At 42.9% G+C, this 18,719-nt stretch overlaps 1 protein-coding gene across 2 annotated transcripts in view; it reads left to right on the forward strand.

Moving 5' to 3' along the window:
• The window catches only part of NEURL1 (neuralized E3 ubiquitin protein ligase 1), a 463,336-nt gene that overhangs the window by 416,468 nt on the left and 28,149 nt on the right, over positions 1–18,719 (forward strand). For both annotated transcript variants that reach the window (XM_085606709.1, XM_085606704.1), the window contains one exon: positions 13,974–14,114. In XM_085606709.1, coding sequence (XP_085462835.1) covers positions 13,974–14,114 — 141 coding nt within the window. The remainder of the gene's footprint in view (positions 1–13,973; positions 14,115–18,719) is intronic.

Here is an 18,719-nt window from a genome sequence, read left to right on the forward strand (position 1 = left end):
GAAACACTGTACTTCAGATCACCCACCTGCCTGGTGTTTAAACTAAGAATCACTGTGGTGGGAACAAATACTGGAAGCAAATCACAGCTTGTTTTAGAATTCTTCAAACCAGAGTAACCAAGAACCCTACAATGTTTCTGAAATCAGTGAGCCAAACAAACAAAACTTTACCCTTACGTGCTCTCTGGCTTTAAAGACCTAAAGACCTAAAGAGTAACCTTTTCAGAATTTACCTTGTATGCTGAACATTTTATTTGTTCTACCTCTTTTCTGAGTGTTTCTCTCTAGCCCATGGAATTTGTTGACTTCTGCTGTTATTTGTGAAGTGCTACACTGCCAGTGTGGCCAGATCTGCACTACAATAATCTGTTCGGTAAATTTAAAAAAACAGCATATCTTGCAAAACTAAAAATGCAGTTACGGATTGACACACTGAGGGGCCGATTCCGATCCTGGAAAAACGCTGTACAAATCGTGGTATGGAGCGTTTTCTCCATACAACTCGTACTTGTAAGGATTCCCCTACAACCTAGGAAGTACGATCCGTACAAATAGACGCTCTCCATACAAATTGTAAAAAAGACCATACAACTCGTAAATACAAGCGATTCTGATTCGGATTGCCCTGCACGTGACGTTCACATGTATTCCCGGCAGCAGTTTACAACCCGTCAAGTACGATTCGTACAAACGGCACTCCGTACGGCTCTTTTTTTACAGGAGCCAAAAAGTGCCGGGAAAACATTTTACGCCCTGAAAACAGTACGAGACGGACCCCCCATGTACGCGTCGTACACCCCATGAATACAGGGGTACGGTGCGTATGTACGGTGTGTACCGATGACACGGAATGTGGGGTACGGTGCGTATATACACGCTGAAGGGGTACTGGTCGTGTACGCACCGTACCCCAAAATCGCTTGTGTACGCACCATACCCCAAAATCGCGTATGTACGGTGCGTACCCCAAAATCACGTATGTACAGTGCGTACATGCGCGATATTGGGGTACGCACCATACACACACCTCGCATGTGGGGGGACCCTGTACGCCTCATACCCCTATACGACCCATACCCCGGTACGAGTCATACCAAGGTACAAGGCGTATAGGGGTTCGCTTCGTAGCCCGGTACGAGTCGCTCCCCGTATACAGGCCATTTTCCATACAAATCGCATGCTGACAACCCGGTACGAATCGTACTTGACGGGTTGGACAGCCTTTTTACAAATTGTATGGTCTTTTTTACAAGTCCGTGTCGTACAGCTTTTCCCGATTCGATTTGTAAGGATCGGGCCGATCTGTATGTATTTTTCCCGTACGAATCGTACTACACGGGTTGGAAGGGACTTGTACGATTTGTATGGAAAAAAATACGGATCCGATTTGTATGGAAAATAAAAATCCAGGATCAAAATCGGCCCCTGAATGTTGCTACTGTCTTTACTGAAAGTAAAGAGGAGGTGGTGTAGAGCATACTTATTTTCAAATTTCACCTGTTTTTGTTAACTTCCAAAAGTTTGTGAAGCTGCTGAACTCTCCTAGGTCTTAAAAATGTCCACACAGTAGTTATCATTTAGAAGAACTTTGGCCGATGGATTGCTAGGTCATCAACCCTTCTTCCTTGCTGCTAATCTAATTTCTTGCTGATCCATTTGGAAATTGACTAAGGTCAGGATAACTACATTGCTATGTAAAGAGTAGAGCCATCTTTGACAAGCGCACTAGCTGCTGGTGCAAATTTTCTAGCAAGTGTTGTGTGTAAAGCACAGTAGCATAGCACTACAGTGATTATCAGTTTGCGTTCTTCAGATTCACCTGTTGATGCTTCTGTTAACCATTCTATTTTTGTGATGTAGCTTTTTAATTGTACATACTGTACTTAGAGCTTGAATGTCCACCATGCCACTAAGGTCTGAGTATAGATTTTTGTCCCTTAATAACGTTGTACCCTTTAATGAATGTTCGCAAGACTTTGCAAACCTGTTGCACCCCTTTCATTGTCGGAAGACTGAAAGTTTCACTGCGTATGGTCCAGGGGGTGCAAAGAACAATGGGGGGTCCCAAAACGTGCTTGAAATCCAATGCATTTGACATAGACTTTTATATTACAAGTAGCGCAAAAATGGCCAGTTGGATTTTGCAGAAATTTGATATTAGTTATCACTGTGCTGATGCAAATCAGTGTCTGAATTCCCATCTTTTCTGAGTCTTCTTTAATTCTGGGGTGCAAATCCTTGTTAAAGGAGCGTCTGAATACGTTGTTTTATACATTTTCATGAGTTTTTATTGTTCTTAAGTTTCATTTAATTTTCAAAACCCCACTTAAAGTGGTTTTGGAATCATACAGATTATTATTGCATTACCCTGAAATATTTTGTAAACCGGTTTTATCGTGTAGTGCTCTCTCCATTTGCTCTAATTGATAGCTTGTGCAGTATTTGCCTTTCTGAGTGCTTATCAAAAGCCCTCTGGTTTGTAGTGCCACATGCTAAACATTTTGCAAGTACTCTTAGGTCAACTTTACAGTAGTTTATTGACTCAAGATCTGCATGTCAGTCATCGCTAAGAGTAAAAATATACAAGTTTGGCAGCCTCGGAAACAAAAAACTGTTTTCTGGAAATGGGGACTTTTCCCATTCAGGCATGCAAATGTGAATGAATTAAATGTGGCATTGAACATAGCACATGAAGAAGGTCTTATTGCCGTAGGCCAAAAGTGGGAAACTGGTGCTGCAAAGGTAGTGTGACGCGGGCTGTACAGATTTTCCAAAAAGCACTTCACATGTTATTCAAAATTTCTTTGCAAATGTGATTCAATGCTTGACAGAGGGTTTTGTGGTGGTGTTTCCTCCTTGGGGATCATTTATGAATGGTTGCCCGCGCAGATGAGCAAAATACATGAACGGAAGGCCAGCTAAAATGTATTTACGGTAGAACAGTGCTGGATCAAACCCTGTGGAGGCCCCTAGGCAATCGAAATTATGCCCCCCCCCCCTGCATATTATCTCCTAATACCCAATTAATACCCAATGCACCCTATTTTTTTTACAAACTGACAGCTGCCAAAAGATGTACCTTTTAAGAGACAAACTGTTATGTGAATCTGATGTCTCTAGTTTATGTACTTTAAGTTGTTAATGGGTACATTACATGAATACAGTATTTTCTCTATAGAGTCTTTAATGTAAAGTTTTCGTTTCTTTGAGTTGATTCATTTCTTTCTATCTTTTGGAAACAATATTTAGGAAAGCTTAGTTGTAATTTTCTTTCAAGATCAAATCAATATTATTTTGATCCGTTGTCGCTGGCCCCTAAAAGGAGTGGGGCCCATTGGCCGATGCCTACTTTGCCTATTTGGTAATCCGGCACTGCTGTGGAGGTGTGCCTTTAAAGAGGCCTACTAAATCCATTGTGATATCACAGATGTGGAAGTACGTTATTGCATGAGGAAAAGCAGTAGTACCCAATTACAGCACATAAATGTCATTTTTCGGTCAATCTAAATGGAGGTCAAAATGTTAACCTATCCCCAGTCATCTCATAACACACCATTGCTGCAATTTCGGAGCAGCTCCACCTGACGTGCTCTCAAGCTCACCTCCCAATTGAAACTTTGCGATGTTGCTGGCAAAGCTTTCATTCCCTACTGGACCAGGGCCGGACTGGCCATAGAGGGCAACGGGCGTTTCCCCGGTGCGCTGCCAGGGTGGGGGGCGGTTTTGTCCCACTGGGGGCTGTTTTTGTTACCGGGGGTCAGGAAAATCGTCCCCCTGTAATAAAATCAGCCGAAGCCGGCCGTAGCAGAACGCTCGGTTGCTCCCCCCTCCACCCCAGGGGGGGTCCGGCCGAGCAGTTTGCCAGGGCCGGTTTCAGAACCCAGTCCGGGCCTGTACTGGACATGCCATCCGTCACAAAGAAACGGCCCAGAGAAGGCATTAACTTCAAGCAAAGCCAAGACCAATGGAAAATGCACATCTACTGAAGAAGTCTCCACATTTTAAAGGATTACCAACTCGCCCCATGTTGTCAGGAAACCAATTTTTAGTCCTCGGCCTTTCTGTAAAAAATCTACCAGCTACAGGGTCGAACAGGTACACAAAATAGGCCCGGGATCCAAAATAACAGTGACCCCCATTAGGGAATCAATTAGCTAAAAACAAAACGCCCCACATTTGCAAATCGGTGCAGATTTGAACATGTAAATACATTTTGTATAGGTGTTTTGTAAGGTATGGACAAATGCATGCATCTGTGCTTCCTGCAGACATGGATAGTGTTAATTTCAGGGAAAGCAACAGTAAAAACGTACTCACCAGACCATAAAGCAGACCCAAAACGGCCAATAAAATCAACACAAACACTATTTTGTCAGACCACCCCTTCTGGCACTGTCAGATTGCCCACAGTATGACTCAGATCGGTTACAATAACCCTGAAAAGCTCAAATGAGGCAAACCAGGACTTCAGCTCCAAGAACCCATTAAATTATAAAAGTGAAAGCCAGACTGGAACCCTGGCTTCTGTTCAAAATCATATCTTTAGTGTGAATATAGCTGAATCATCTACGTTGCTGCATTACCTGTGCATTCGCATTATCAGATTTTTAGTGTCCTGCAGGGCACAGTTGCCGGGCATATGGCTCATGCCATGAATTCATTTCCTTCAGAACGGCAATTTGCTTGCAGTGCTGTGTGCACCCTAAATCCAGTGTTGAGATTGTCCGACTTGTTGCTTCCGAATAATGTCATAAAATGAAAGGTGCCACTAACAAACAAGTCGATAGAATACTGACCATGGTAGGTGGCATGGCAAATGGGATTATCAGCATTTTAATTATGAATAGCAGACAAATTTCATTCTGATCAGAGGCATTAAATAGAATTTACTTTCCGTAGGGTGGTAGTGTATTTAGTGTCTCTGATCATTCCGTTTCCATGTCCATCCTTGAATCACATCATCTCTCATAAACCCTCAGCCAATGCATTCAGTAACAAAGTGAACCGGCTGTAGGCCTGATCTGCACCTTTAGCAGCGGTGGCGTAGCAAGGTTTCCATGGACTCTAGGGCAAGCAACGTAATGAGACCCCCGTGCCTAGGGTGATATTTCAGTCGGTCAGCCACCTTCTACAGTCCTCAACCTCCTTCGACATTATCTGCCTTATCAAAACTCACTACCTTTCTCATATACACACTATTGTATTTACACTCCCTGTGTGTCACTTCTGCAAGTTAAAGCTATAACCCTAAAAAGCATTACAAAACCCAATAGGGTTTCCCCTTGTAAAGTGCATGCATACAAAAATATAATATGCATGGAACCCACACTCATATTGCTGCCCTCATATAGGCACACCCCTAATGCTGCACTCACATAGGCATAAGCCTCACTCTGCACTTACACGGGAAGCCCTTAAAACGTGTAGACCACTTATATTGCTCTCACAAAGACAATGTAAATCCCGCAGTCACACATTGGCACACCCCTCATTATGCAGCCTCAGAACATGCTGGATATGCTGCACTCACACAAGCACACTGCTCACACACAAGTACACTGCCCATTACGAAGGAGGAGAGTTGGGGCAAATGGTGACATAGCAGGCACAGGTTGAGTATCTGGTGCGTATACATAGATACTCTAGTCAGGGCTTTAAGTGGGATGAAACAACTGGGGGGTCTCTTAAAGGGGCGTGGCCAATGTAATTAAGGGAGTGGCTTAAAAACACGTAAGCTAAAAATCAGTGCTTAGCATAGTTTGCCACCCGACTTGTATTTTGCTGTTTCAGTCATTGCATCCTATTATGATACAACAAGTAACATCATACATACAAATCAGGACTATTGGCTTTATCAATGCTTGTTAGTTGCATAAGATAAATAAGCAGCAACTACGGCTTGTTGTGTATAATATTTAAAAAGCTTCCACCTAAAGCCCTAGTGACACCACAACGATGTTGCTGCTCCTGAGTTTCAAAAAGAGAAAGGAAATCCAGAGAGAAAATGACTCTCTAGAAGGGATGTACCTTCCTCTACAATGCTCACCTGGCATGACGTCATGCTGTAACTTCTCCACTAGTCAGAAGTCAGCAGTGATGTGCCTGCTGTCACTGCAGTCCGGAAAAAGGGACACCTGTGTCAGGACACAAAACAGAGCCCAATAGAGACCTCTTTAAAAAACTGCTGGTGCTCAGCACCGGCGAGACCCGGCTCACTTAAAGCCCTGACTCTAGTGCAGTTCAAAGCTGTTGAGGCAAGGTGCACTGAAACCTGAATGTCCACTGAGGTTATCTAATCTCCCATCAGCAACTTAGACCAGCACTGTAGACTTTTTGAATCTGGTCTTTGTGAGCGTTTGTGGGTAAGAGTTTTGGCATCCAAAAAAGTACTGCTTTTCTCCCAAAAAAAAAAGGTGGTGGTGGTTTTCTTTGTAGTGCAAGCATACACTAAAAGGAAGAAAGTAATGAAAAAAGAAATAAATGTGCCAACTAAATGTGGAGAGCATGTGTCTCAATAAAAAAAAAAAAGAAAAGCTTTGTACTAGTCAGCCATCTTGAAACAGGAATGAAAAATACAGTATGCAAAATTTCAAGATGTAGGCATCGTTTTGAAGCATGCAGTCAAGAGATGTCTGGCATGCTGCATAAGAAAGCTGTGGTCCAGTAGCACTGACAGCGGAGCTGCTGGTACTCCCATTACTCAATAAGCACTACTCTGCAGTTGCAAGTGAGCTGCTGGGGGATGAATTGAAGGAGATATCTCCTGAGGTAGAACTTCACTGGATGCAGAGCAAGCAGGCAAAATACTGCTAATCAGACAACCTGGCATCCTAAAGACTATCAATTGTCTACTAGGCAGAGCCAAACATTGGCAACAAAGCCAATGGCTGAAGTGGACATGTGAATGACACTCTATCTGATAAATAACTACATTGGTCTTACCCAAAGCCGATTTCCTGTTTGCAAGATTATGTATTATTTTTGCTGAAGCATGATTCTGGTGAGACAGCTAAAATGGTCTTTTCGTTAGACCTGAGAAACACCAATATGAGTAGAGCACAGGGAGCAGGCACACAATGGCTGCTTGGCCTCAAGCATACGACATACAGCACTGGTCAAGAGCATCACAATCTTTCCTGAAAGACATGAAACAAGTGTGCTACTGCATGGCCAGTCAGTGGAAGCTTCCTTCATAGACATTGAACAAATGTGGTACTGCAGTGCCAGTGCAGTTGTACTCAGAGACATGGAACAAGTGTGGCACAGCATGGTCAGTGCAAGCCTGATTCAAATGTATGGTACAAGTGTGGTACTGCAGGGCCAGCTTCCTTCAAAGACATGGAACAACTTTGTTTCTGCAGGGCCACTCAAGCTTCTTTCAAAGACATGGAACAAGTGTGGCACCCGGCAGCACCATTTAATGCCTCCCTTAGATACAATGAATAAGCAGCATTCAGATTTGGGTTTGTATGAGTGCAAGCTTGACTCGCACTCATAGCAAGATTCCTGCACTCAAAACAGTTGCAACACTGTGCAGGAATACACGCTTCCCTCAAAACCATAGATCACATACCGATCTGGCCAGAAACAAGGCAAGCTTCGCTTGCATGCACAGAACAGCATCTGTAGAAGCAGTCCAAGCCTGCCTTTAAGCACACACACAAAATGTGCAGAATTTGGCAGCTGCATGAGTTTCCCGCACACACAGCACAGGTTCAAGATAGTCAGCAGCAGCGTAAGCTAAGACTTCCTCACATACAAAACAGGTATCTTGCGGGCAGCAGCATCTAAGCATATGTCACAAATAGAAGAAACGGTAAAGTATAGAGGTGGGTGAGCCACTGAAGGCATGAGCCAGATGCCAGCTTCTGGGTTAAAGTGAAGTCCTCTTGAGCCCTTGAGTCTGAAAAGAGCTGAGCATTCATGTAGCTTCAGTCTGTTACCCACGCTCTAACCTCCTGCACCAAGAATGAAAGACAAAGCATTACATTTTGGTATCCCTTTCTCGTTCCTGTTTGACATCAATCTCACTTCTGAATCTGAATTACACAATGTGAAACCAGGAAACCTGGGATAATTCCTGGCTTGGCCAATTAACCTCCGTCTTTGACCTCTGCTGGTGTCAAGTAGACAGGACTGAATGGCATACTATGCATTTTACAATAGTGAGAATGCCCCCTGCTCAACCATTAGTGCATACACAATTAGCCCTTCACAGTGCTCCTGAAGTGCTTCAGTGGGTTATGCTGCATGGAGTCTCACTTCTGCAGCTGAGGGAAATCGGACAGAGCTAACAGCAAACTACCAGTGCTGTAGGGGGTTTCTGTGGCCATAGTAGGCAGTGGTGATGGAACAATATTCAGACTAGGAGTGCTGCCATCAATGTTATTACTGAACCCTTAGGGATTCTGAAAAATCCAAGCATCAGACATAGAACAAGTGTTGGAAATGAGCCCGGCCCATTCAGTATGAGAGTGATAAGGATGTAGTAAGCACCTGATATTGCATTTAGGAACACACTGCCACAAATATATTATTAAGCATGGAAGGTGTCTTGATTTGTTTTGATCCTATTAACATTTTTTTTTGTATCACACTTAAGAATTGAAAACAACACTTTATATGTGCTGTCCTAACTATTTATTTTGAAATGTTTGTGCAGTTTATTTATAGATATTTATATTTTGTTGTTTGTTGGAAGAAAACTACATCCTCCAGCTTTTCCTTTCACACCAGCAAGATTGTCACATAGTTAGTTAAATAAAATCCTCACACTGTGCAGAAAGCGAAAGAAAAGTAAACACCAGATTCCATTTTAAAAGAATAAGCAATACATTGTCAGAAGACTAGAATGACATTGGACCTCTGTGTTTGAACATACAACATGCCACAACATAAAAACAAACTTGAAAGTAATATTTAATGATTATTCAAATGTGGAACTCCAGCATGGTTTTTGGGGGATCACGGGCTTAAAGGACCACCCTTGGGCCTGGTGCATTCCACCAGTTGCATCACTGGTTGCTAAGCCCCTGTATACCTTATATAACCAGGCCAATTCATTGGGTCCAAGACCTTGTACAAAAGCCAAAAACTCATTCTTTTATACTGCTTGGAACGTGGAACATTATTTGTCAAGACACTCAATCAAGGGATTTTGGATGTCAGCCACAGTGATATATGCATCAAAAGGTTAATCCCAGGCCCCCATCCCTACTCTTTATGATTCTCTTATCAGCCTCATTCATCTCTCTTTCTAAGATGAGTATTGGTCCCTTCCTTGTGAATCATCACTGAATCAAAGAGCAGTCTTTTGAAGTGTAAAGGGATTCTCTTCCTTTTCCCTCTAGTGTATCCCCACCCAGTTCACAAGAGTACAGCAATACACCAATCTGTCTGGGGGGATTTCTTTCCTACTTGTTTCTGTATCAGGCAGGGTTGAGCTTCCCAAAATGGACCCAGGCTTCTCCAAACAATGTACCATTACAGGCACACTCACTCAGTGTACTTTCACAGCACACTTTCAATCCAGCTCTGTTCCCCATGCAGTGTAAACTTGCATGTACCCATGCATCCAGCACACACACTCCGTATGCGCACACTGTCAGCACTGAAGCTTTTCTATATTTAACCAGAGTCTGCTCTTTACAAACACACACATTGCGAGCACACACACTCACTAGGTGCGTGCAGCACAATATGTCACCCTACATATTGTACTCCACACAGGCACACCTACACTCATCACATGCTTTTCCTCACATGTACTAAAGAGCACTACATCTCTCATAAAATATACTTCTCTGTACATCTATACACCCTGCGCATGTACTAACCACACATGCACTACACAGTACTGCTCCACCCTTCCCAGGCACACATACAACCAACGCAGAGCCTCTACTCCTTCGCTGCACCGCACTCTACAACTTACCTGATGTAGGTGAAGGGTGAGTTAAGTACACAGCAGCAGATCTTTCAAAAATGTGTGTGAGCCTGTAGGCCTCACTCCAGTGACACAGGGTAAAAAGGTCCTGTTCACCTGTTGAAGGTGGTAGATTACCACCACTATGAGGGTAGAGCTTTGGGCACCCCTCCCAGTCCCACAAAACCTTAATCCATGAGACAGGCCTATGTAATGGCGCACATGCATCATCGGTGTTGGCCTATGACAAAAATATCAGCATTAGAGATCCAGACAACAGTACAATTGGGTACTCAGTGCAGGGGTACATGTCTTTACCATGTAGAGAGCGTTTCTGTCATAACAGTAGGCATGTGTTTCTTTTAAAGACAGATCCATAACATACATGTTGCTGCTATATTGTTTTCATGCACCTAGAATGTGCTCTGATGTAAGAGGTTGATTTTGGCATCTGATCAGTGATAACTTATGAAGCAAATTATGTCGTTGAAACATGAGCGCATGGAGGCCTGCTCCGGAGAATTGAAAAATGCGGAGACATGTCGAGCATTGACTGTATTAGTGAATGCATAATTCCTCGCTCCAGAGGCCTTCATGGGGCAAGTTTTAAGTATGCCTGCAGCACTCTATGTGTAGACGTCATGAGCAGCTCCCTTCAGTCCCTTCCAGTGTGAGCACTCTGGGTGCGCCCATGCTAGAGCCACGCATCCTCAGGCCAAAGGGAAGGAGCGCCCCCTAGCGAAGCATCTCAGCAGAGGAGACAATCACAAGAACAATTCATGTGTGCGTCATTACTGCGTTTTGAAGGCCGTAAGGCCCAAACATACAGTTAAAAAATGCATTTATTTCACTTCTTAGGAAGTTCACCTATTACATATTGACTTCCCATGCCTGGAAGGAAGGCAGTGTCCTTAACAAACAGGCTTATTCTGTGCGCGTAGCAGCTGTTTCACGAGGTAATAAGGAAGTGAACCGGCTGCTGCCTAGCTTCCAAAATATGATCGCTTGCCCGTAGTGGGAAAACACCTCAGCATTTCTCGTGCTTTGACCGAGAAGCACCGAAGATAAGGGCTCCGGCACTGGGCGGCAGCAGAGTCAATGGTACCACACAGCCGTGCAATGGGTCTTCTATGGCAAAGCAAAGTCATTTTTAATTGCTGAGTTCCAATTCAGATGAGAGGGCTGCCAATTTGATGAAGGTTGCTGTCTTATTTCTGTCGTACGCCATATTACGATCTTTTTAAAATCTGGCAAAGATCCTACAAGGGTGGAATATAGAAACCCCAGGAGAAGACTTTCGTTTTGTTCACTTAGCTATTTCCTGGTCTTTCTGTTAGAAGCCCCTGGGAATCACTACTAAATATGTACAGAAGTTATGCGGGAGGCCTGTGACTGCTGTACACATTTCTCGTGGGAGGATACAAGGGAAATGTGTTAATTTCGTAGACTTACTTCGCTGTGATAGGGTTGTCCAAAGCTGAATCAATACCTTACTTTCACTGTATGGACATTTACGTACAATGAATGTAAATGCAGTCGCCTTGCTGAAAATTTAACATGCATCGCCAGTGCCTGATTTGAGCCAATGGTTGCCGGTGGGGCCCATCGGCACTCATTTTTGGGTACCAGCACTTATTTTCCTCAACAGACTTCAATCCAGAGCAAGCGAGAGAAAAACACTAAAGGGGGAAAGAAGGAGGAAAAGAAAGGCAGAAAAACAGTGATAAACAGAGAAAGCAGGGAAGAAATTGAACCAGCAAGAGTGAGATCAAGGGGCAGGGAGTGTCTGGTGTTAAATGAAAGAGACATTAGGGACAATCAAGACTACATAGCCTCCGTAATCGGCACCTCAGCACAGGCTTCTGAGAAAACTTCGGGCCCCGGCGCTAATTTCTTTTGACATATTAAGCAGTGATGCATCCACACTTTCTAAAACTATGTTTGCCCTCCTGGTTGTGTGGAATGGTCATTGGAGAGCAGCCTTTGACTTCCCTTGGGAAGGCCACGTCTTATGAGAACAGTAACTTTAGCACACTCCCAGAATGCAGTTGCATATTTATTATTTGTCATCCGACACAGCACGATCATGTGGTGTCATTTCGTATTGTTCTGGAAGCTGGCCCACATTTTTTGAAATAGGAGCTATGTCCTTCAAAGACATGCTAGCCCATTCTCTGATTAGACAGGCATGCTTACAGGTTCTTTTCAAAGGTGTTTGCCATGTGTTAATTTTGAAGACCTATCAAACACATTTTCCATTAAGCACATGTTAACAGACAGATGTAGTATCTGTAATGACTAGAGTGATTCAGCTGCACCACACTAAAACAAAAGCTCTCGAAACTTTTAATGAGGGCCCCAAAATGACTTGAAACAGCCAAAGTAGTCCGAACCCTTTGATATACCTCCATAAAAAAAATTGTTGTCCAGAGATTTTCATTTTTGATTTGTGTTTCAGTATCTTTAGAGAAGTACTTTAGCTTGGGTAGACATTGCTAATCCGGGTCCAATGTTTTTGGACGACATTTAAAAAAAAATGCAGATGTGATGGGAGTGATGATGTAATATTTCAGGAAGCATGAGACCTGTATACTTCATTTTTGGGTCAAAACGTTGCTTTTGGGGTTTAAGTGGTCTTTTTAGAGACAGAAAATAACTCCTCAGAGCAACCCTCCTGCAATTTTTCAAAATGGCAGCTCTATAATGATGTGTTTTAATATATTGGTAATTTATTTTAATATTGTTTTGTTTCAAGTTTTCAGTCGATTCAAATTTGTAAACATGAGCGAAGCAGGTGATAGCAGAGGATCTTTACCTCCTGAGAGAGTGTTGCTAACTACAAAATCTGAGGACTCCTTCAACAAAGGGTTGCTGTGAGGAGTTATGTTCTATCTCTATAGACTACTTGACCCCAAAACCTATCTTTTGACACCAAAATGTAGTATATAGGTATCAATGTTCCTGAAATATTACATCATCACTGCAACACATCCACCATTTAAAAATGTCGTCCAGAAACATTAGGCCCGATCAGCAATGTCCAGCCAAGCTAAATTACTTCTCTAATCATCCAAAAACACAAATCAAAAATCAAAATCACCGGACAACAATTGGTTTTACAAAGTTTATCAGGGTGCCCGGATTAAAAGTGTGCAGAATGAGCAACAGGAGTTAAAAATGGCCAACCTCACAGAAATTAAACCTGGCCCTCTATCGGGCACATCTCCAAACAAAACACAAAGGTATGTCTAAAAATATCTGGAATCCATTTACAGTTTATTTTTCACATCATCATGTTAACATGTGTGGGGTCAGCTCTGCTTCAAACTTTGTGTCTGTTTTTTTCATGTTGGCAGAAGTGTGACATCTGCCAAAACATTGATGTCCCATATGTTCTATTCAGAGTTCTGAGACCGTCTATTATCTAAAAAAAGAGTGGTTGTCTAATACGCCAGCTTTGGGTGGATTTTTTGCTAGGCCGAACTCTAAATAAGGCCTTTGGTTTTTTAGCATTTTACTCTCTTGGTGTTGGTAGTAGTTCAATTGCATACCCTGTATAATTCTGTTAATGAGCGCGCATCCAACACTGATGAATAATATAATTCATTTACATTGGAGATCTTAATATAGTCGTGTGTATCCGGCATGATTGTCCTATTGAATATTATTTGTTTTTAGGGACAACTATGCTGTTGATTTTGTTTTGTGTTTGTGCAATTAGTTTTGCCTTGTATCTTTGGTGTTTTTTTTGCTAAATAATAATCAAAAGATAGAATTGTACCTATTAGGAATGTGACAAAAGGCACCTGGCAAATTTATGATTGTTCTTGTTTATGGATTCTCAAATGATATCCATCATCATCTACACATGTCGTCCTCCTGTTTGGGGTGCGCACATTGATGTGTCTCAGGTGTGGTGAAGGAGAGCCCTACGTTTGTCTCTGTGCTCAGTCCTTTTGATTTACAGTTTTATTTGCAAACCACTATATGTTTGTGATCAGCATTTGCTTATATGTCTCATTAAAACTTATACATGTCCCCTTTTTAGGTTCCACAATGGTGACTGGTCACAGACGTCCCTCTACCCCAATGTCACCAGCCTCAGCTCCAAACTTTCCATTAACCATTGACCTTGGTGGTTCTGATCCGATGCTTATGGCTTCTGGGCATCAAGGAAGTTCCAGCAGTGGTAAGTATAACCTTTTACATGATCACAGTGATGTTATTAGGACATCTTTTAGGGTAGTGAATCTACCATCTGCCTAACTGGTGACTAGAGAACTCCAGAGCAAGAATCAGAAAATGTCACCTTTTCACAAAAATTGCTCTTACTTTTGAATGTAGAAGGCCTTTTTCCTTCATTCAAACCAAAAGCAAATGAAATTTTAAAGCCACTCTTGAGTGCTGGCTACGGGTTCACACTCAGTGAGATCAAAGAAAAATGGTCAACATTGATCAACCTGTATTGATCAATAATAATAAAATCAAGATTTGTCTGGTGAGAATGCATAATTGCTTATTTGAAGTTTGCTGTAGGTTATATATCAGTGTCCCTAAAAGAATCACAAAAGCGTGGTAAAGCTGTTTTCTAAAATGAAAAATGTCTTTCAGGAGCTTAAGGCAGGTCTGACTCAGCTGGATTAAAGACGAATAAAGGTCAGTAATAGGTGGCATGAGCGGCTCATAGTCACACAGTGGAGGAGCTTGGTGTGAAATGTCTTTCGAGATATTAATTGTGTAGTTTGTGTCATTCTCTCTTGACACCGGAGACTTCCCTGAACAAAGCAGCAATTTGCACATTAAAACAACATTTTCAAATGTTACTACTTAGTGCCCTCCCCCCTGTCCTCGTGTACACCAGAGACTCCCTGAGCCAGTAAGGAAGGCAGGGCAGGGCAGGTACGGATAGAGTCAGTGTAGAGACCTACAAGGTAGGTAAGTATTGACTTGATGCGCTAATTATTTGGTAAGGAAACTTTGCAGCAACGTCACTCACAAGGCAACAAGGCGAAGTGTGCAAAGTTAGTTTACAAGGATGTTATGCTGTAAGGGCAAAAGGCGGAGTGTCTTTTTCTGTTCAAAGTGAGTACCCTATAACTTTAGTAATAGTTACTTAAAAGAGTAGCTAAACTAAAATGTATCACTCCTGATAACCGGTTCGCAGAGAGTTCATTCCATTTTTTTAACAGATGGCGGGTTCAAATGAGGGAATTTTAACAACTACAGCTAATTTGTTACACAAAAACTACAATTCAAGCTAGTTCAGTAAGTCATTTCAATGTATTGTAGATTTTAACACAAAAATAAACTTAAGCAATAGGGCAGTTAATCAGCTCACAGTTTCAATGGATCATGTTTATGCAGCAGTGGTAAAAAGTGTGCACAGGTGAGTCAGTTCGTGTGTTTTGTAATGGCAGACAGGAACCTGTTGCTCCTATTTACACCAGAAACCACATAAGCAGAGGTGGGCCTTAGTAAATTGGGCTTTGCTATGGTTTGCTTGGTTGGTGCTTCGCAATATGCCAGCCCAATCATTTCCGGTAGTAAAAACACGCAACCCACCTTAGATAAATTGCCCAGCGAATCAGAACCCACAAACCTTACTTTTGTTTGCTTCTTTTGCTCGCTGTCATATAAAGAGGAGATACGTTCCTTAGAAGTGCCACCATTGCTTTTCTTTTCTTTGTCACCTTGGGAAGGATGTATCCATAATGCATGTTTACTACAAGCAGCTGTCAAATTTTCATCCTCCTGAATTGTTGATTTACTTCTACAACTTGATTGTCAATGAGCGGGACAACAAATGGAAAAGGCACTACCTCTAGCTTTGCATGATCTTAGATCCAGTTGATCCTGCAAAAGTTTCTGGAGGATGTGAAGAAGTACACTCTGAATGTTCAGTAGTAAGTCAGTCTGTATGTCCCAAAGAAGATCTGGAGGACTGGTGCCAGCTCTGCAAAAGGTGTCTGTTGTGAAAGTATGTAGGCGGCTCTGCTGAACGAGTCCAGCAACGTAAACCTCTTAAAGTAGTTCCTGCATTCACAGTTTCCCTAATCAATCTGATGTGAAAAACATTCATAGTCTGATGCCAGGCCACTGCCTTCTTAAGGTCAGGCAGCTGTCCACACTGGCTACTGATGTCCTAATGGGATGGAATAAACCCCACGTTGACGTTTGGCCACTCTTACCTTCAGGAGAGAAAGCCTGAGGAAAGACGTTCATTTAGGATGCTCATTGGATCCCGTTACCACTATAGATTTCAGGGTATGCTTCAGAAGCAGACGAGGGAGGTGTACCATTGACTTACAGGGTGAAAAACTACCTGCGACTTAGATGAGGTAGGGAAGTCTGCTGCAGTAGAACTATCTGCCAAAGCGTGGACCCAAGCAACTACCCATGAAATCCCTTGTGTTGCCTGCAGCACAGTAACAGGGCCTACATGGATGAGTCTGTGCACATTAAAAACGCATAACATCAGTTTTCCTTGGATTAGGAATGAATGTCTGTTCTGACATTAGACAAATTAAAAAGGCAGTCAGCTAGGTCCAGTCCTTACCTATGGCTACATGAAGGAGAAGAATTAATATCAGTGACTGGGGAAACACAGTGTTAGCCTTAATAATTATAAACATTTTAGGACTAGGCTAGGTGAATCCTGTTTCCTGGATGAGGTAGTACCTGATAGAAGTAGGACTCCAATTAGAAAGACAATGTGGAGTCAATGTAATCGAATTTGAAATGTAAAGTCATCTTAATCCCAGATAAACTTTTTTTGTTATGGGCCCTGCAAATCCTTTGGATTTTTGTTTCCATATTGTTGGACCTGCCAGCCTAAGGGAGGTCTTCCCCCAATCTTTTTCCCTTATACCCCCATTTTTAATGACCTTGGGACCATGTGCACTTTACCACTGCTAACAAGTGCTCACTCGTTAAACCATGGTAACATTGGCTTCCACCCAACTGGCACATTTAATTTACAAATACATCCCAATTAAAGTGACACTACATTTACCCAGGCCCTGTAAATAAATTGCTACTGGTGGGCCTGCAGAACTAATTGTGCCATCCACTTAAGTAGCCTGTCAAACATGTCTCAGGCATGCCACTGCAGCCTGTGTATGCAGTTTTAAACTGCCATGTCGGCATAGCAAAATAAATCTTTTTGCCAGGTGAAAATCTTCCTTTTTATCATATATAAATCACCCCTAGGTTAGGCCCTAAATAGCCTATATTAGACATTTACTTTTAAGTTTTCCATGTCTTAGTAGTGAAAAAATGTTCACTACTGCAAGGCCTACCTCTCCGATAGGATAATATTGGATTGCCTTATTACATTTAATAAGTACTACCTTTCAATTGGGAGCAGGTAGGAATGTCAAGTTTGGTATCTAATGAATTGTCATTCAAAATCCTCTTTAATGGTAAAGTCAGATTGTCAGTGACAATTCTGAATATGTCACTTTTAGAAAGTTGCCATTTTCTTGTCCTAACCATGTAGTGCATACAGTCTTTATCCTGGGTCACATGACTGAGTGTAGCTGGGAGTTGGTATTTGTGTATTGCTACCAGACAGTGCAACAAAGGGTGACTAGTTGTTGGAGGGATGGGCCATCTCTGACTTGATAGGGGGGAGGAGCTGTCACCTTAAACGCTTGCACGTCACAAAGGCTCTGCCTCAGCATACTCACAAAGGGTTTGACACTAGTCCCCTGCAGGAAGGCAGGAAATTCCAAATATCTTAGGAGGTGGAAACCTCCAGAACCTTCTCATACTTCAGAGCTGGCACCAAGTATAAATATTGGACCTTCAGATCCAACTCTTCAGTACATCTCTGGGCCTGTGGAAAACTCAGAAGGACGGTTGTGCTGCTCTGCTACAAGAAGGATTGCTGCTGTGCTACCTATGTGAAAAGGACTGGAACTGCATCTTGAACCCAGTACCACCAGAGTGACTCCAAGTGCTAGTTGGCTGGCTCCTGATAAGAGCCTCTGGGAATGAAAAGGCTTCAACCACCTTGAACCCAGCACCTGGACTCTGTCTGCTAGGAGTCCTGTTCCACAAGTAGTGCCACCCCAGTCCAGTGGGCCTGTAAGTGCTCTACCAGCCTAGCTGTGGTCTCTTGGGCAAAACCGACACAGCATGACACATCTTCTTGCTTCTCCGCATCGGAACCACCACTGGACGAAGCATCCTTGATGCAGGACCTCCCACCACAGCTCTTCAGAACCGCCACTGCGTGACACATACCTGACGCAGGACCTCCCATCACAGATTGTTGGAACCGCCACTGCACAGCACATCCCTGACGCAGGAACTCGCATCTTGCAGCTCCTCCAAACCGGCGCTACATGATGCATCCTTGATAACAACCCAGGACCTCGCATCACAAGCCTTGTCAACAACTTCATCAGAACCACCGTTCTACAATGCATCTCTGACGAAGGAACTCACATCACAGCCTGCAGCTCTCCAGAAGCACCAGTACGCGAAGCACCCTGGATGCGGAATCTTGCAATCCTCCGCAAAACAGATTTCAGGTACTTTGTTCAGTGGGCCTAACTTGGTCCCTGTATCTGCCCGCACTCCATCACGGTTGGCCTGAATGTGTGACTTTGTCCCGGCCGGCCCGACTAGATAACCACAGTTGGCGCCTTGTGCTCCTTAGCATTGTTTTCTCTTAAATCTTTAAAATTGCATATCTCTGGTTCTACTAATTGGATTTTGTCCAATAATTTATTACATTTTACACTCTTTTTCTCAGTTGGTGTGGGATTTTTCTTTTGTTGTGTTTTCA

Source organism: Triturus cristatus, chromosome 1_2 (assembly GCF_964204655.1).
Source record: "Triturus cristatus chromosome 1_2, aTriCri1.1, whole genome shotgun sequence".
NCBI classification, from domain to species: Eukaryota; Metazoa; Chordata; class Amphibia; order Caudata; family Salamandridae; genus Triturus; species Triturus cristatus.